Below are 17,587 nucleotides of genomic sequence, written 5' to 3'. Positions count from 1 at the left end.
CAAAAAACAAGGGTTAAAATTGAAAAAAAAAACATATATTTTGGATTTCAGCAGTGAACTTATAGCAGTCATTTAATGTATAATTCATAATTTTCCAAAGAAGAAGCAAGCAAGACTTAAAAACAAACAGCAAGAGAAGGATTAGGCTCAGATTTCATTGACTGCAAAGGGTGGTTGTATTAACAGTGATGTTACTTTCTCCAAATACTTCCATGCATAACCCCCCCCCCCCCCTTGTAATTCCTAAAAAGTAAAAGAAAATCTCTTCAATCGAACCTGAGAGTCTACACTAGTCTTGTTTTATTTCCAATCAATTGTGATGGTGAATACAACCTGTCCAAATACTTTAAAGTTGTGACAACACATCATTAAAGCATTACTGCTAATAACGTTTCAGCAGGTAGACTCCATCTGCGTACCCCCCCCATGTGACCCATATACGGCAGGGTAAGAATAAACAAGATGAGTCATACAGATGAAGCCATAAGCATCTCCCCTCACGTAACCCCGTGTCTCTCTTTCTTGCAAAGCGCAGGATTTGCGATGATCTGACCAGATTGGGATTTTCGCTCCGCTGCCCTCCAATTGCAAAGTCAAGATTTTTAATAGAATAATGTTGGAGGTACCACAAAAGACCGATCTCGTTTCAAGCGGTCAGATTGCGTTATTGTTCTTTTCCACACTTTGGGAAGCAATTTACGCCATGCTATGACGGTTAATGGAAATTGTCGGTTTTAATGACGGAATCAATAACTCCGCTTTTCCTCCCTGAGAAGAATGACAAATTAAAAGATGCAAAATAGTGAGTACGTACATCAACGCAATCACTGCACAATCTCCCATTGCTGCAGCACTACTTTGCATGAATTACAGTAAAATGTAGAGTTATGCACACAGGCCCCAAGCTGTTAGGCCCTTTCTCAAAGGTTTCAGCAGCGAGCGAGCGAGAGGAAAAAAGAGAGAGAGAGAGAGAGAGAGAGGGAGAGAGAGAGAGAGAGGGAGAGCAGCGAGGTAGGGAGAAGGAGATGGAAAGAGAGGCACAGCGAGGATGTCCCGAGGCTGAGACTTGCTCTCGCTGTGTGAGAATATTTCTCCTTTTACTCATTCAAGTGGAAATTATAGCAAGTCCTAAAAAAAAAAAGAGAGGATCCAAGTGACAAAAGTGTGAAACTTTCTATTCCATTTTTTTTTTTTTTTTTTTTACTGTTTTAATTTGGTACATGGCACAATCAGCATGTATGCATCTGGTATACATAAATAAATATTAAATATTTCATACATAAATACACATATAGAGCTCTTACGAAGACACCTTGATTGTGTTGTTGGCGAGGGATGTTTATCTTGGAATTATTTGCGTTGGTGCTTTTATGTATTACTTTGTAAGTGGGAGTGATATCTCCATAGAAGCCCTATACATATATGTATGTATGCCCATATTTATATATATATCGAAAGAAATACAAGTGTGCACTGATGTCGGTTCTCTCAGTGCAAACAGGCCACACCGTCTGCTGCTGTTGAAGAGGAAGTCTCACCAAGTCCACACCCCCCAGTTAGTTCAGTTGTTTCTTTAAGCTATCTTTTTCTCTTACATGTAAAATAATAGATTTATTTTTTATCATCTTTAAGCAAAATTAGACATATAGAACTTTGAAAAAAAAACAAAAGTGCTATTTCGCAAGGACAGACACCAAGAGACGCAGCAGAAACACGACTGGCGGTAAACCAAAAATCAAAACCATGGAATAAGTATTCTGCCTTGCCGACCACCCCCCCAAAAGCACAAAGTACAATCTACTAAAATAAAAAAATAGTGGACGCTCACACACATTCACATGTTCACTCACTCACCTCTCACGGCGCACACAAGCAGCATGTGCGCACTCGGTTTGAGATCCGATCCAATAGCTTAACAGGTAAATTGGCTGTAAAAGATGCACTTTCTTAACAAAAACAATCACAGTAACAAAGCATTTGTCTCCAAGCCAGAGCTGTCCTTGGCAAACCCTTTGACGCAAACTAAACCCCCAAAAAAGTTGAAACCATTCATGTTATGCCGCAAAATGGGAGCAAAAACCAACAAAAAAGTTTTCCCCAAATGGGATTTGAAATCTCTACATCTGCCTATGCGCTAATTTCCCACCCTGATGTCAGTCTTTCTGTCACACTCCTCTCGGTATAGTCTCTTGGAACAGAAATAATGACCCCCCCAAGAACAAGCTTTGTAAGGCATTGAAATCAAAAGAAAGCAATTAAAAACATGACGCTAGTAATCGACATAGAGGCCATTGTTCTTCGTGTGTCTCCTCCGGGAGGAAGCAAGATTGGAAAATTAAAAAGCACTTTTGTTTGTTTTTGTTATGAATTCAAGGGAGAAAAAAAAACAGTGGCTATCGTTTTAGTCCGCTTAAAAGGCTTTTTAAATGATGACTTTTAGAAAACAAAAAGTACACAACACAAAGAATAGCCCCTCCCCTGATGAGGAGAAGGGAAGCAGTTTGATTTTGGCAGCTCTGCACAACTTGACATCCACAGAGAGCTCGGAAGCGACTCTCCTCGTAGTAAAAGTCTCGTTAAATCTCTTCACGTTTTAATCTGCCCTTCCCCCGCTCTCCGTGGTATTTATAAAACACAATCCTCCCGCTCCGTTTTGTTGAATCCTTTGCTCCTCCTCCATCAGCGCCGCTGCCCGTCGACCCCCCCCCCCCTCCCCTCGTCTGGCCTCCTTAAAGCTATACGCGCGTGGTCGAATGGGAATGCGGCAAGCCGGTGGAGTTGAATCCCGTGGTGAAGGTGTTGTAAGGGTGCAGGTTGGGCATGCCCACCAGGGAATTAGGGATCATGGTGATGGTGTTGGGCGTCATGAGGGGAATGTCGTCCGGAGAGCGCCGCAGGGTGAGCGTGTAATCGGGCAGCGAGGCCAAGCGCAGCGCCCCCTCGTTGCTGTTCCCCGCCTCGCACTCGTGGTGCGTCTGGTTCATCTGCAGCGACATGATCTCCTCCTCGGGCGCGTGGTGCCCGATGTCGTTGGAGGTGGTCTGACGCTGCGGGCTGGGCTGGCCGTGGCTGGACTCCTGCCGCCGCTTGTCCTTGCGATAGTAGAGGGCGGCGAAGGCCAGCACGTTGAGGAAGAGCAGCGAGGCCCCCACCGCGATGGTGACGCTGAGCTCTGTGGAGTAATCCCGAGGGTTCTCCACCACCAGAGGCCCGGACTCCTTGTCGTCGCTCCAGGAATCTTTGTCTTCGCTGTTGTAGGCCGGCGACATGGGGGGCCGCTTGGTGTTGAAGGGCCAGGTGGTCTTGCCGTTGGGCCGCTTGGTGGACAGGGTGTTCTGCGTGGTATCCGGAGGGGGCACTTTGGTGGTGGTGGAGGTGTAGTGGAACATGTCGTGAAGATTGTACAGATGGGGCACCAGGTGCTTCCAGAAGGCCACTTTGGTGGCTCGGTAGTGGTCGCGCACCCGCGGCTTGAGGCCGATGTGAAGGTACAGCTGGTCTTGGGGGTTGTACTTGGACCATGCCACCTCCTCAAAGCGGTTGGCCTTGGTGTGGATGAACTTTGTGTCCTGGGGAACCGGTTTGTTGGGATCCCTGTGGAGAAGACACAGATGCAAAAGGATGTTAATTTTGATTGACTTTGGCTCGGACTTTGGTCATCTACTGCAGTGTTTCTCAACCCCGGTCCTCCAATACCCCTATCCAGCCTGTTTTCTTTGTCTCCCAGAGTCAACACAGCTGAGGATCGTTATCAGGCTTCATGTAGCGCTGGCTGATTAGCTGTGTTGATTGAGAGAGGTACTCGAGGACCGCGGTTGAGAACCACTGATCTACCGTATCCCGGCATGGTCATATATCGGGAGGCCCAAATGCTTAATGTCATCACTGGCAGGGTTGGGGAATCCGGGTACAAGTAAAAACCCTAAAACAGATTGACTTTAGCCACAGGTGCTTCTTCCTGCCAGTTGAGTAGGAGCACCTGTGGCATCAGTGGCAGGGTTTTGACTTTCTGGACCTGAATTCCTCAACCCTGGTCATTGTTTTTCCTTTTCTTTGGTCCATAGAGTGCTCATTCTTAAATGTAACCTTAGATTTCCCTGATAGACTAAAAAATAGCCTAAGAGGTGCTCAACAATTTAAAAGTTTCTGTAATGATTAATACTCATTGAACTACTTGATATTGTCCATGCTAAACTTGATCCACTGGACCAACCAGTGCAAGATCTACTGCAGTGTTTCTCAACCCCGGTCCTCCAGTACTCCTATCCAGCCTGTTTTCTTTGTCTCCCAGAGTCAACACAGCTGAGGATCGTTATCAGGCTTCATGTAGCGCTGGCTGATTAGCTGTGTTGATTGAGAGAGGTACTCGAGGACCGCGGTTGAGAACCACTGATCTACCGTATCCCGGCATGGTCATATATCGGGAGGCCCAAATGCTTAATGTCATCACCGGCAGGGCTGGGAAATCCGGGTACAAGTAAAAACCCTAAAACGGATTGACTTTAGCCACAGGTGCTTCTTCCTGCCAGTTGAGTAGGAGCACCTGTGGCATCAGTGGCAGGGTTTTGACTTTCTGGACCTGAATTCCTCAACCCTGGTCATTGTTTTTCCTTTTCTTTGGTCTCATTCTTAAATGTAACCTTAGATTTCCCTGATAGACTAAAAAATAGCCTAAGAGGTGCTCAACAATTTAAAAGCTTCTGTAATGATTAATACTCATTGAACTACTTGATGTTGTCCATGCTAAACTCGATCCACTGGACCAACCAGTGCAAGATCTCAATGTGGCGTTTGTACCGCCTCTCTTTTTTTTTTCTTCTGGAGCTCAGTATTGTTCATTCGGTAATTTTACCGATTTGACATGTCATCATCATTGCGCTCCCTTTTTTTTTTTTTTGTATGTGGGTGAGTGCGTGTGTGTGTGTATTCATTAGTTCACCTAAGACCTATTAAAAAAATCCCATACCGTTCACCTAAACCGAACACTTCCAGCCAGAGTCGTGAGGCCGTCAGGAGACCCGAGGAAGGACCAAAGAAAAGAAAGGAAAGTACCGCCTCTCTATCGGCAGACTGCGCCTCGTCCGCTCGTCTCCCTTCCCAGATGTTGCTCTTAATTCAGTTCGGCTGCAGTCTGCCCACAAAAACCAGGGCAGGGGCTTTTTAAGTAAACACATATGAATAAGTCAGCAGGCTGTAGGGCTCACGTCAGGAGGCATCTTGTTGTTGATAATCCAACACTGGTGGAGCCCTTCTGCTAATTGCTCAGGGAAGGCAGAGCAGTGTGCATTGGCATCTAGTGAACTGATGCAAAGTGGACCATATTAATCAAGACTCTGAGTGGGAACTGCTCAACCCACTCTGTGTGTGTGTGTGTGTGTGGCTATCAAGGAAAAGATCAAAAGACGGTAACATAGCATTTTAGATGCAGTACTACGTTTCACTTTTGACATCTCAGCCTTGGCATGTCCTTTTCAATTACAGTCAAGCTACTGATTTATTGGAGCAATTATCATAAAGCAATCTCTGGCAATCGAACAAGTCTTTATTTCTGTAAAGTGCCGTGAGTGGAATTTCCGCAGTCACCCCTATAGCTTTTGTAGGCAAAGAATAGAGCCGAAAAGAATGCCGCAGCCTTGAAAACACAACAATCGCTGGAGTCCGAGAGGTTGAAAAGGAAAGCGAGGAGCCGCCTGACATTTCTTCAAATGTCACGAAATATCCCTTTGCGGGTTTGATTGCCATGTCGGCGGCACGCCAAGTTCAAATTTATTCTGGGATTTAGGGATGCGCCGGTCACTGTGTATTTTTGGCACCGGTCCTTGTGTTTGGAAACAAGAGAATTAAAAACCACGCCAGAAGAATTCAACCCTCAGTTTGTTTTTCTGCCGTCAATTTTGCTTTTTCAGGTCAGTGCTTCTGGGAGAGGTGAATAGGAAGAAAGGGAGAGAGAGAGAATGAGCGGTAAAACAAATTGAGATGGCTAAAGCTGAATCCCTGGACCTGGGCCCGTGTCGGCAGAGCAGACTGTAAATAACCACTTTTATTAGGCCCGTAATGATCCCCGATGAATATTGACAGGCAGACTATGATGACTTTGTAGCTGAATATCAGTAATTAAGTTTCAAAGGAGCGGCTGGTGGAGGTAAGGTCATATTGATCTCCCTGTGCACAACATGCCAGGGAACAGCACGTCAATGGAGACGTGCTTGTCTCCAGCCTTCCAGCCTCACGCATGCACGCACGCACACGCATGCAAATCTCCTCCGCCCGTGTACAAACACGCACACGACAACAACGAAGGGGGTCAGAGCAATCTCGGTTAATGGGAATTCCGGGCAGTTCCATATGCGCTACCAAAAGCTCTCATCTCGGCTGGGTCAATTTGGCGAATTGTGCTAACAAAAAGATCTAAAAGGTACTTGGCTAAATCTCGCAAAGCAATCTGTGCACGCTGGGGAGCGGGTTTGAGATAGAGTGCTCGATGTGGTTTTGAAAAGCCGCTGCAGCTGAAAATGAATGCATTTTTAGGAACGCAAAAGAAATCGATAGGCATCTGTGGATAAAATTGACTTGCGAGAAGTGCTAGTTGACAACAAAAATGCTTGGTTAATTCCCGCCATTGCAAATAGCTGCAATTTGAACACTGATGAACAACGTGCTGACTTTGCGGGCTAACCATCTGCAGAAGTCACAAAAGAATGACTGCTAATCAGTGAACTTAACACTTGACCTTGATTTGGAGCGGTAAAAATTAATGAAGGTGTACGATACTATTTATTAGTCCGAATGTCAAGGTCTAATCTAATAAACACTGGTTACAGCCACGTAAGGAAACCTTACAAGGAAAATAACCAGATGGTGTTTTTGACCTATGATTTTTACATATAAGAAGACATTGTCACTATCAAAGACTAACCTAGTGTTAACTCAGCTCCCAAATGTCGCAGTAGAGGAAACTTTGCCATATAACATATGGCACACAGATTAGACTTGATTTGATTAGGACCTGATTTACTAAATAAAGTTTGTGGGTTCAAGCACCCGAAATTGCGTCTACCAAAAGCACTAAATTGCCACGGGGTTCTTTTCGCGCATTCTGGGAGAAGTATACATAATTAGATTAATTTAGCACGCAGCTTGTGAATGATCTTGGAGCCAGTCACCTTTTGCAAAACTTCTTTCAACTCTGCTTGCTTCTGGGTCATGTCAGTGCAATGTAACAATTGGTGCTGAACTCCCGCAGAGCAGTTTTTCAAGTCTCCTATGCCAAGTTTTAAATGGAATTTACTCAAGATTGGCACTCGGGACGAGTATACTTTTATGCGGATGCTGGCTTCATTTTTTATTTTTTTTTTTAGAACTCTGTAACGGAAGTGTCAAATCCAGGTCCAGAAAGTAAAAACGCTGCCACAGTTCAGCTTTATGGTACCACTAATATTTCCAATAACAATGGCTTCCTTTGTGCTTTCATCAGAGCTAGCTAAAGCTCAGAACCCTCTTCGCCATATGATAGTCTCCACCATTCTTAAACCTGTTGACAACAATTGTGGCGCATGCTAAAGAAAGTGGCGGTAATGCACCCAAAGTATTTGCCAACAAAATAACTAAAATTCAAAAAACATTTTCACTTTTTAGAAAAAACGAAAACTACCGTGAACTCAAACTACATTTTTTACATCTACAAAACTAACTAAAACAAACTATAATTATTGATTGATTGATTTTTATTTGGTGATGACAGAACACAATCAAAACCTCCAATCACTTAGTCTGGTAGCACCGAGGATTAAAAACACAAAAAAAGCCAGCTCTCATTTGAATAGCCTATATACAAGTCACACCTGCGCAAAAGTCGCAGGACCAGCCAAAGTGAAAAAAAAAAAAAGTGTGACTTATCGTCATCGTAAATACAGACGCTCCCCTACTTACGAACATTCGAGTTACGAACAACGGTACATACGAACATTTCTGCGCGTACAGTATGTCGAAAAATGTTCGGAAAGAAATGCTGTAAGTTAGATTTTGTATTGCGCGTAGTGCTTCTTTCCGCCGCTAATACCGACGCTTGGCGCTGTGAGAGCTCATTGGAGGCTGAGCAACGTGGCGAGGAGGAGGAGGAAGAAAACGCCGGTCCCCATGAAGCAGGAAATAACTTTTGAAGCCGATTCCAGCGACGACGAAGAATCTCTCATGATATAAAATCCTCCTCTTCCTCCTCCTCCATCATCTCCTTAAGCATCGAGTACATCTTCCAAAAGTAAGTTAAACTTCATTTTATTTATCTTATTACGTACATGTACATACTGTGTGTGTCTCTCGCTCTCTCTCTCTAACATACGTAGTACAGTACAGTACTGTACGTATTCTCTCCATTTTATTAAAAGTTTTTTTCAGTACAAACCAATGCAGGTTACTTGTACAAGCCTTAAACATACTTATATAAACCTTCAATATACTTATATAGGCTTTAAACATAAATTATAATACAAAATATAGCACTGAAGCAACTTACGAACAAATTCACCTTACGAACGATCGTCCGGAACGTAACTCGTTCGTAAGGTGGGGAGCGTCTGTACGGCATAATGCCTTTTAATGCTGAGACATACTTTTTTTGGGGTCTCATTATAATGAACAACACTGAGCTCACTGCATGTGTCGAGTTCTACAGCAGACGGCTGATTGCGAGAACATATTTACAATTAAAAGATTAATCAAGTATATTGATCTATATTGGCATAATTTGACGTTTATGGTCCCCCGTTAAGCCCTCAAAACCGCCTCACCCCTCCCGCAATAGCGTTACAACATACGTCCTGTCAAACCTCCCCCCTTAATCTAGATGGACATCGGCGCTGCGGCTGGACTGCGGGCACTGTGGAAGGATTATTACACTCATAAAAGAAAGTGTTTTAACGGCCTTTCACAGCGCTTCTGATGCGTTCATATGCTTGTGGTACCATAAAAGCCATCCTCGCCTGGTTCTCTCCATGACCTGCTGACCCACACTGACCTTGGCCAGCCACGCGTGTTCAAGCGCTCCCATGTGTTTGTTCTCATGACTGACCGTGAGTTTGTGTATGTACGTTTCCATCTCTTGCGGCGTGCGTACCCGTCTGCCTACGCGAGCGTGCCTTTAGGTCCGAAACACAATCCAGGTGTAATGACTTGACCCGAGGGCCGCACGAGTGCTCAGCTTCGACGCAAAAGCATGCGGCACGCTGTTGAGGAGAGAGCGATCCTCTCCAGTTTCATACGACATTTCCAAAGCTTCCCCTTTGAGAGGATGTGCCGCGCGGATGACAGAGTCAACCATACCGATACTTTATGTCAGTTAGAATCATTCTAGGCTCATTATCCATTCCAAACCATGTCTGGAAGCTCTGATGTAAAAAGGTAGATAAGAGGATAGAATGAATATCATTTCCCCTTATTTTTTCCCATTTCCCATGTACCTCCCCCCCCCTCCCCCCTTTTCATCCTGATGTAATTTGAAGCGCTTGAATGATCATAGACCTTAGCCATCACCAAATCTGAAAAGACACGTTTAGGTGCCCCAAGGCAGAAGACAAAAATCTATTTTCACTACACTCAACAGCCCAGAATTCCTGAGCTGAGTTATAGCCTCGCCATACAACACGAAGGGAGGTGCATTAAATCTGAGGCGCTGATGCTCATTTCACTAAGCTGCTAAAATATGCAAAGTTAAAGCCTTTTGAAGGTTGAGGTTATTGTTGTTACCGTTGTGTAACAAATGCATCGCCCGCAGCTGTTTATCTACTTACCAGGTAACACAAAGTAAGTATTCCATTTTCATTTTCACTCCAAACACCTTTTTCCCTGAGTTCCGAGTTCATTTTTCTTCAATGCATTTTATCTAGGTCTTGTCGGCACCCTGGTAGGACAGCGTGCAAATGATCAGGCCGTGCTCTTTTTGCCCTTCCTGCGGTTGCATGCTGGGGCGGAGGGCTGAGTGATGCATGCTTTATATTTAATGGCAGCCTTCAGTTCAACGGGCTAAGTGATGCGAGACGAAAACGCCGTGACTTTGGAGTGTGCTGAGGTGTTGGAAGACACGACGGCTCTCGGACCGTTCTTTATTGATTTTTTTTTGATTAAATGAGCGGCAAAAACAAAACTCTTTCAATGCATTCGATGTATTTCTTTTTCTGTATTGAAACCACCTCACTGTGTTAAATATGGCATTTATCACCCGTGTCAATCTAAAAGCCACTTATTTATGGACGTCAGTGTGCATATTTACATTCAGCCCATGGCATGGACACCGATCGATGGCATCCAAACCCCTTAACAAGACACCTCTTACCTTCTCAAATGCAAATATTGGCTACAATATCTCCAAATCAAGTGAGTGCCTAATTCAGCGGAGTGGCTGTAGAGATGTTTGCGGCTACTACTGCAGGTTGTGTTCAAGTTTAAGGATGGGCATAGTAACCAATTAGTTAGTGAACTGATTGGTGTCTGGTCGGTGCTGGATTTCACTTTCCTTTCTTTGGTCCTTCCTCGGGTCTCCTGACGGCCTCACGACTCTGGCTGGAAGTGTTCGGTTTAGGTGAACGGTATGGGATTTTTTAATAGGTTTTAGGTGAACTAATGAATACACACACACTCGCACGCACGCACATACACATGCTCACCCACATACAAAAAAAAAAAAAGAGAGCAATGATGATGACATGTCAAATCGGTAAAATTACCGAATGAACAATACTGAGCTCTCCAGAAAAAAAAAGAAGAAGAAAAAAAAGTGAACTGATTGGTGGCAATTTTTGCAACTATGGAACTGAGTCATGATTAATTGAGTCTTGAGGGAACTGAGGCAAAATTAAGGTGACCAGAGGTCCCATTTAACCCGTGACAGTTCTGGGTTCGAGCAGTGTATCCCCAAGACATAGCGGATTTCGCTAGCCCCGTTGTTTTGTCTCACTTATACGCAGGTCCAGTCAGCAAGCCAGATGTTTAGGGCATATGGATACATACAGTTGTCATAGCGATTCATATGACTAATCTCACTGAATCTAATCACTAACAGGTATGTTTTTGTCATACCAAAACTAGGACTACTTCCTGCTTCCGTGTCTTAAGAATTATGGAAAATGTAGTTTGGGCAGCCACGAGGTAAACGACACAGTCAGCTTCCAATCGTTGCCAAGAAAAAATGTTGGATTATGGTGAGTGCTGTTGAACTGTCAACCAAAATAGCATTTATCATTAACTAAAAAAATAACACAACCACTGGACACCGGATTAATTAGCAATTATATTTTCTATAGTTTCTATAGTCCCTGGTGAGAATTTATTATATTGTTGATTTTCACTGAAACTGTCGTGTCCCGGCTTTTAAATTTGAAAATCTGGTGATCCTCGCTAATTGTATACTTGTACAGTGATATGATAATGAGTGTGATAGTGAAGCTAGCACGTTGACTAGCATTTTAACATGTAAATTCTGAGTAAATTTGACAATATTTAGGGTGGGACCAAATAGACTCAGTTTTAGAGTAATATTTACACTTAGAAGAGAATTAAATAAAGAATTGAAGAGAAAAAGTCACTCAAGGGTTGAGGAACGAACTCATGACCTTCATCTTGGGAGACAGCCGATCTACTCACTGAGCCACACAGCCCTTGCTGCGGGTTATATTGTTTGTGTCAGCTGGAATCTTCTTCACTCATTTGGTCTTAGATATAAGCAAACAGTAGGTTTCGTAGCTCAGGTGGTGGCGTGGCAGTTTCCCAAGCTGATGGGTCGCGAGTTCGTTCCTCAACCCTTGAGTGACTTTTTCTCTTCAATTCTTTATTTAGTTCTCTTCTAAGTGTAAATATTACTCTAAAACTGAGTCTATTTGGTCCCACCCTAAATATTGTCAAATTTACTCAGAATTTACATGTTAAAATGCTAGTCAACGTGCTAGCTTCACTATCACACTCATTATCATATCACTGTACAAGTATACAATTAGCTAGGATCACCAGATTTTCAAATTTAAAAGCCGGGACACGACAGTTTCAGTGAAAATCAACAATATAATAAATTCTCACCAGGAACTATAGAAACTATAGAAAATATAATTGCTAATTAATCCGGTGTCCAGTGGTTGTGTTATTTTTTTAGTTAATGATAAATGCTATTTTGGTTGACAGTTCAACAGCGCTCACCATAATTCAACATTTTTTCTTGGCAACAATTGGAAGCTGACTGTGTCGTTTACCTCGTGGCTGCCCAAACTACATTTTCCATAATTCTTAAGACACGGAAGCAGGAAGTAGTCCTAGTTTTGGTATGACAAAAACTAGAGTGACTCTTTCCAAATCTTTATTTTACTCTCTTCCAAGCATACATATTACTCTAAAAGTGAGTCGATTTGGTCTTACTCTAAATAGAGTCAAATTTACTTGACAGAATTTACTATATAAACTGTTTTAATAATATGCTTCTCAACAAGTATTAGCAAAGTTCTAGATTCTGAAAATATTTACTACTGGGTTACTAGTGCATCTTTAAAAAAAAGAAAAAAAGAAGAAGTCAGAATTCCAAGTCAGAATTAGTGGACAATTCAGGAAAAGGAAAAGCAAGTTATCCAAATACTCTTGGCTAAAGAGGGCAGGCAGGGTGAGAAACAGTGGCCGCATATATGTCAGTATCCTTCCAGAGGCGCTTGAATCAAACCATTGGGTGCTAAAGTGCAGTATAGACATCTTGCATTTGAGTTGGCAGACATTGTCGCTCAAGACAAAGCAATCAATGCTGTATATTTTAGCTCCCACAACTAGGCTAGTCTTTTTTGGTACAGAATAATGAGAGACTGAGATGGAGGAGTTGGGATAGAGAATGCAAAAGAATGTATAAAGAATCAACACTTGACAAGCGTTCTACTCTTTAACTATACCTAGCAAGACCTTGCGCAGCATGTGCCGGCGCTCACACACAGAGGAGGGAAATGAGCACGAGCCGGCAGTAAAAAAAACAAAAAAAAAAACACACCAAGTGGAAAGTTGGACTGACATATTTATAGCACTAATGATATGTAGTGACTGATCTTTGCGGGCTTTTCATCATTCTGTCTGTTTCTGAAGTGCTCCGCCAGCGCTTTTGGATGTCGGCGCACACGCTGTGCTTTTTATTTGTTTGACATACTGTGAAAGTTGCAGCGTGTGGACACAAGACAAAAGTTTTGGGAGGCATTGTTTCGATGATGTTGGAGAAGACAATTCATGGGATATAATTGGTATTTTGTCTATGATTAATAACTATATGTATGCCTATGCGTCCTTTTGGTTTATTTATTATCTTTCTTTCATTAGACTTGCTTAAACCATTGTTGTCTGTCCAGTTCTCCTTCTGTCCATCAATGCATCAGCCTGTAAATCTATGCAACTATCTATACAGCTTTTTCATTGGTCCTTTAAACTCTTTGACTGCCAGACGTTTTCAGAAAAGGGATGCCGTGGGTGCCAGCCGATTTAAGCATTTTGACTGATCTTTTGACTGATCTTTCAAGGTCCACAGAAAATTATGTGTTTGGACTATGGAAACACACATACTACCAAATGAAAGATTGGACTCTCATCTTTCATCAGAAAAAAAAAGTTGTTTCTACCTTATTCCGTTTTTGAGTAATCAACAATAGAAAATGGCTAGTTTCACCTCTGTTTTGAAACAAACGTCTTTTAACGTCTTTGGCATTCCTCCATAGGATTTTACTAAACGTTATTTAACGTCTTTGGCAGTCAAAGAGTTAATCCAGGGTTCACTAATTCCAGTTCCAGTCCTGCAGGTTTTAGATGTTTCCGCCTACCAACACACCCGGTACTAAAGATCAGGATCATTATCAGGATCATTATCAGGCATGCTGATGAGCTGATTACATGAACCAGGTGTGCTAGTGGGCAGAAACATCTAAACCCTGCAGGAGTTCGGTCCTTGAGGACTGGAATTGGTGAACCCTGCTTTAGTCTGTTAGTTCAACCGTCCATCTGTCTCCCCAAATGTCTATCAAGCCTTCCATCTACTACAGCTCTCTTCACCTGTGTACTTTTCATGAATCTATTTGTTTTTCCCGTCCATTTGATTTTGCAATTGTTTCCATCCGTCTGCCAGTCCATGGATCCTTCTGTGCATACATCTTCAAGTATTTCCATCTGCTCAGTTCGTCCGCCATTCCGTCTGTCCTTATCCATCCATCTATTTATATCTATTCTCTCTATCCACCCTGTGCACCCATTCTTCGGTCTGTCCATCGGGGCTTCATTCATTCATCAGTCTCCATCTGAACGTTCATCCGTCTTTGTAGCCATCATCAGCGGTGTCAAATCCAGGTCCAGAAAGTAAAAAAAAACCCTGCCACAGTTTGGCTTTAGCTACAGGTGCTTCTACTCAACCGGCAGGTAAACGAGCCCCCAGGTTGTTACTTTCTGGACCTGGATTTGACACCTCGGTCCATCATCGATCTCTCCCTCCATCCATGCATACCTTTGTCCTTGCATTGTCTGTCTATCCATTCTTCTGCTCAGTCCTTCCATCTCCATTGTCTGTCCGAGTCCGTCCATCCATCCATATATTACTCCGTCTGTCTGTCATCTACACATTGGTCCGTCCAGATTGTTACTTTAGTCATTTGTCTATCTGTCTGACTAGCCTTTTGTCTTCTGGTACATCCTTTTGTCTGTTGATCTATCCTTCCGTCCATCCATTAACAAATCTATCTAACTGTCCAACTATCAGTCTGTTGAGCTCTCATTGGTCGTTCTGTCTGTCTAGCTATCTGTTCATCTATAGACACTAAAAGACAATGTTAATGGTTTCATCCCTGCATCGTTAATCCGTCAACATTGCCCAGAAAAAAGAGCATGCAAACACACTCACAATCATGCGCACACGCTAATTAGATAAGACATTGAGTACTCTGTGCGCTTTTATGTTCTAGCTAGTATGTTAGACAAAAATGTTGCCTTGTAAAGATGACACATGAGAGCCTAGGACAGGAAGGGCTTTAGGGGGAACGCCGATATCATACACACGGTTGACATGCGGCACAAGTGTCTCAACATGGCGTCACACGTGTTTTGACAGGCGATTTACAGTCAAGGGGAGGAAGTGCAATCTGGGTTAGCTCATCGTGAGTATTTGGAGAAGGGGGAGGGAGTGAGAACTGCTGTTGCGAGCCGAGAAGTCAAAGGGAATTCAACCGGGTCCTAATTAAAGGGATGTCCTCCAGAGCCAGGCTGGGCTTGGGTGGTGCTTGGGTGAGATACTAATTCCCTAGTGTAAAACTAAATGAGGACAATGAACTTTTGGAAATATGGTAAATCCTCATCTTCAAGGAGCACCCACCGAGAACTGATGTTGCAGTCCTGTAGATAGAATAAAATTACCCTATAACGGATTACTGTGTGGTTTCAATGTTCCAAAGATTTTTTGTTGCTTTAATACGCAGATTTGATCTACAATCACTTACACTCTCGTCATGCTTTCCTACAAATCAGAATTGGAGTTTTGAATCATTTTGCTCCAAATTGAAAAAATATCAACGCAGTCTCTTGAACTGTCCAAATTTAATTATTGGACCAAAATATTCCTAATTCCTAAATTTTCACAGAGCACCAAAAGTTAGGCCAAGTTGAGCTTCCCTTGCAGTCTTATAGCAATTGCCACTTTATGAGATACACAAGCCAAGCAATATACTTTCTGTGTATGTATACCAAGTGATTTTCTGAATATGGCAAGACAAGATGGCTGCCAGGCAGAGGAGACAGATGTTTAGTCTGACCTCAGTGGTTCACCCGAGGAGCCAAACAGCTGACATCAGTCCATCTGCACTTGTCTGTCATTAGCAGCTCATGTATCGAGTTGTGCTGGTGGCCACTAAGCCAGACGTTCAGATGTCAAAGTCAACCTGATTGAGCAGCAGATGATGGAGGCACTGTTTTTTTTTCTTGCACAGTGCATCCCCCCCCCTTCCCCTCCCCCAAGATGAGATCAATAGCTCTCTGGTATACATGGAATGTCAGATTAAATTTCAGTTGTTTGAAATGATGACTAGTTGTGCCAAAAAGGCCTTGTACTTTGTGATGGGCAGAGGTGAAATTAAGGATGGAGGGGGGGTGGAGTCACCCTGGGGCTTGAGTGATTGTCTGGGTCCAAGCTGAAAAAATCGATATCAGCGAGGGCAAGAGTTGCCTGGTAAGTCATGGTGTCTTTCAGGGCCTGACTACAATGGAGTTGCGATAGCATTTTCAGCTCCCCCGTCCAAAATAAAAAACCCAAAGGTGCAGACACAGACGCATACATAAAGACGGGGGCTTGTACTCACTCCACAAGCTGAGCACGAATTGCATTGCACCCACTGGAGGTACATTTAATCTTCCTCGCATTCAATATGTCTCAGTTTTTTCAAAAACACCTCTAAAAAAATATCTGTTCAAGTGTTTTTTTTTTCTTTCCAGTCCCACACTTATCCTTTGTGGCACTTCCTTCTTGCTACATTGTATTTCATGTGGCACACAAGTCCTTTTAATAGGAGTCTGATTGGATTTCCTCTGGTACTTTCCACTGATAATATACTGCAGTACGTGTTCAATACAGTCATTATTGGTTTGGCTGATTTAAAAGTTATTTAACTCCACTCTGTCAATTAATTAAAAAAAGTCCTTATATTGTTGTAGGAACTTGATTCAAGCGGATTTCTTTTATAGAATCCTAACAACATCCTAAAAATAGTCACCATGCTAAGGAGCCAGAAAGATAAGCATTGACTCACCCGGTCTTGGCAAAGTTGGTCCAGTAGGTCATTACCACAGCACTGAGCATGACATCGTTCTTTGAGAAGTTGCAGGGGAAAAGGTCAGTTGGACCGATCATCGGAATTCCAAAAACATAGGGGACCTCGTCCCCGTGCGCGGCATCTGACCAGGCAGGCTTCATGAGACTCTGGCAGTGGTGGTAGAAGGCATAAAAATAGGTGGGGGAGCCGTAGCGAGCGTGGAGATCTGCTGTGACCACAGAGGGCTCCACCCACTGGTGGTCGGTGAACAGAGCCACCAGCGTTTTGCGCCTGGTTTCTGGATTTTCCTTGTCGGCCCAGTCTGTGTACATGAACTTAATGGTCTCCCTCAGTGTGTCTTTTCCCTCCGGGTATCCGTAAAGACTGTCCACAAAGTCAGACACGGAGAAGTCAAAGTCGTTTCCAGAGACGCCGTCCTCGGAGTCCACCACGTTCTCTACAAAGCGCAGACCCTCGCCTTGGTTGACGCCCAGCATGATGTCATAGTTGAGGAACTCCCCTTGTTCCATAAGGATCTCGGGGTCATCTGGGATGACATCTCCATCGATCACAGGTCCAAAAGCCACGTGGTATCTTGCAGGTTGTATGTCCTGCTCCACAAGCTCCCTTGAGCTCTTCTTCCTCAGACAGTCCACCATGTCTAACGTGTCCAGGACGTTGCAGCCCACCTTCTCCGCCAGGAGGCGCGTATACTTGACCGGCTGGTAATTCACCGCCCAGCTGGACAGCGCAGAGCCGCTCTGAATGATGGCTCGGTGGAAGAGACCTGCACGAGAACACAA

At 43.5% G+C, this 17,587-nt stretch overlaps 1 protein-coding gene across 5 annotated transcripts in view; it reads right to left on the bottom strand.

Moving 5' to 3' along the window:
* Positions 1–424: 424 nt before the first annotated feature.
* Positions 425–17,587, bottom strand: part of nlgn3a (neuroligin 3a) — a 276,135-nt gene continuing 258,972 nt past the window's right edge. For 4 of the 5 annotated variants that reach the window (XM_077577384.1, XM_077577383.1, XM_077577385.1 and 1 more), the window contains 2 exons: positions 16,782–17,571; positions 425–3,594 (listed from right to left, as the gene is read on the bottom strand). In XM_077577384.1, the coding sequence (XP_077433510.1) occupies positions 2,736–3,594; positions 16,782–17,571 (1,649 nt within the window). In that variant the 3' untranslated portion in view covers positions 425–2,735. The remainder of the gene's footprint in view (positions 3,595–16,781; positions 17,572–17,587) is intronic. The other variant, XM_077577386.1, reaches the window with a different exon arrangement.

This window comes from Vanacampus margaritifer, chromosome 10, assembly GCF_051991255.1.
Source record: "Vanacampus margaritifer isolate UIUO_Vmar chromosome 10, RoL_Vmar_1.0, whole genome shotgun sequence".
Taxonomy (NCBI): domain Eukaryota; kingdom Metazoa; phylum Chordata; class Actinopteri; order Syngnathiformes; family Syngnathidae; genus Vanacampus; species Vanacampus margaritifer.
Note: the sequence above shows the minus strand (reverse complement) of the source record. Positions and strands in the feature narration are given on the sequence as shown.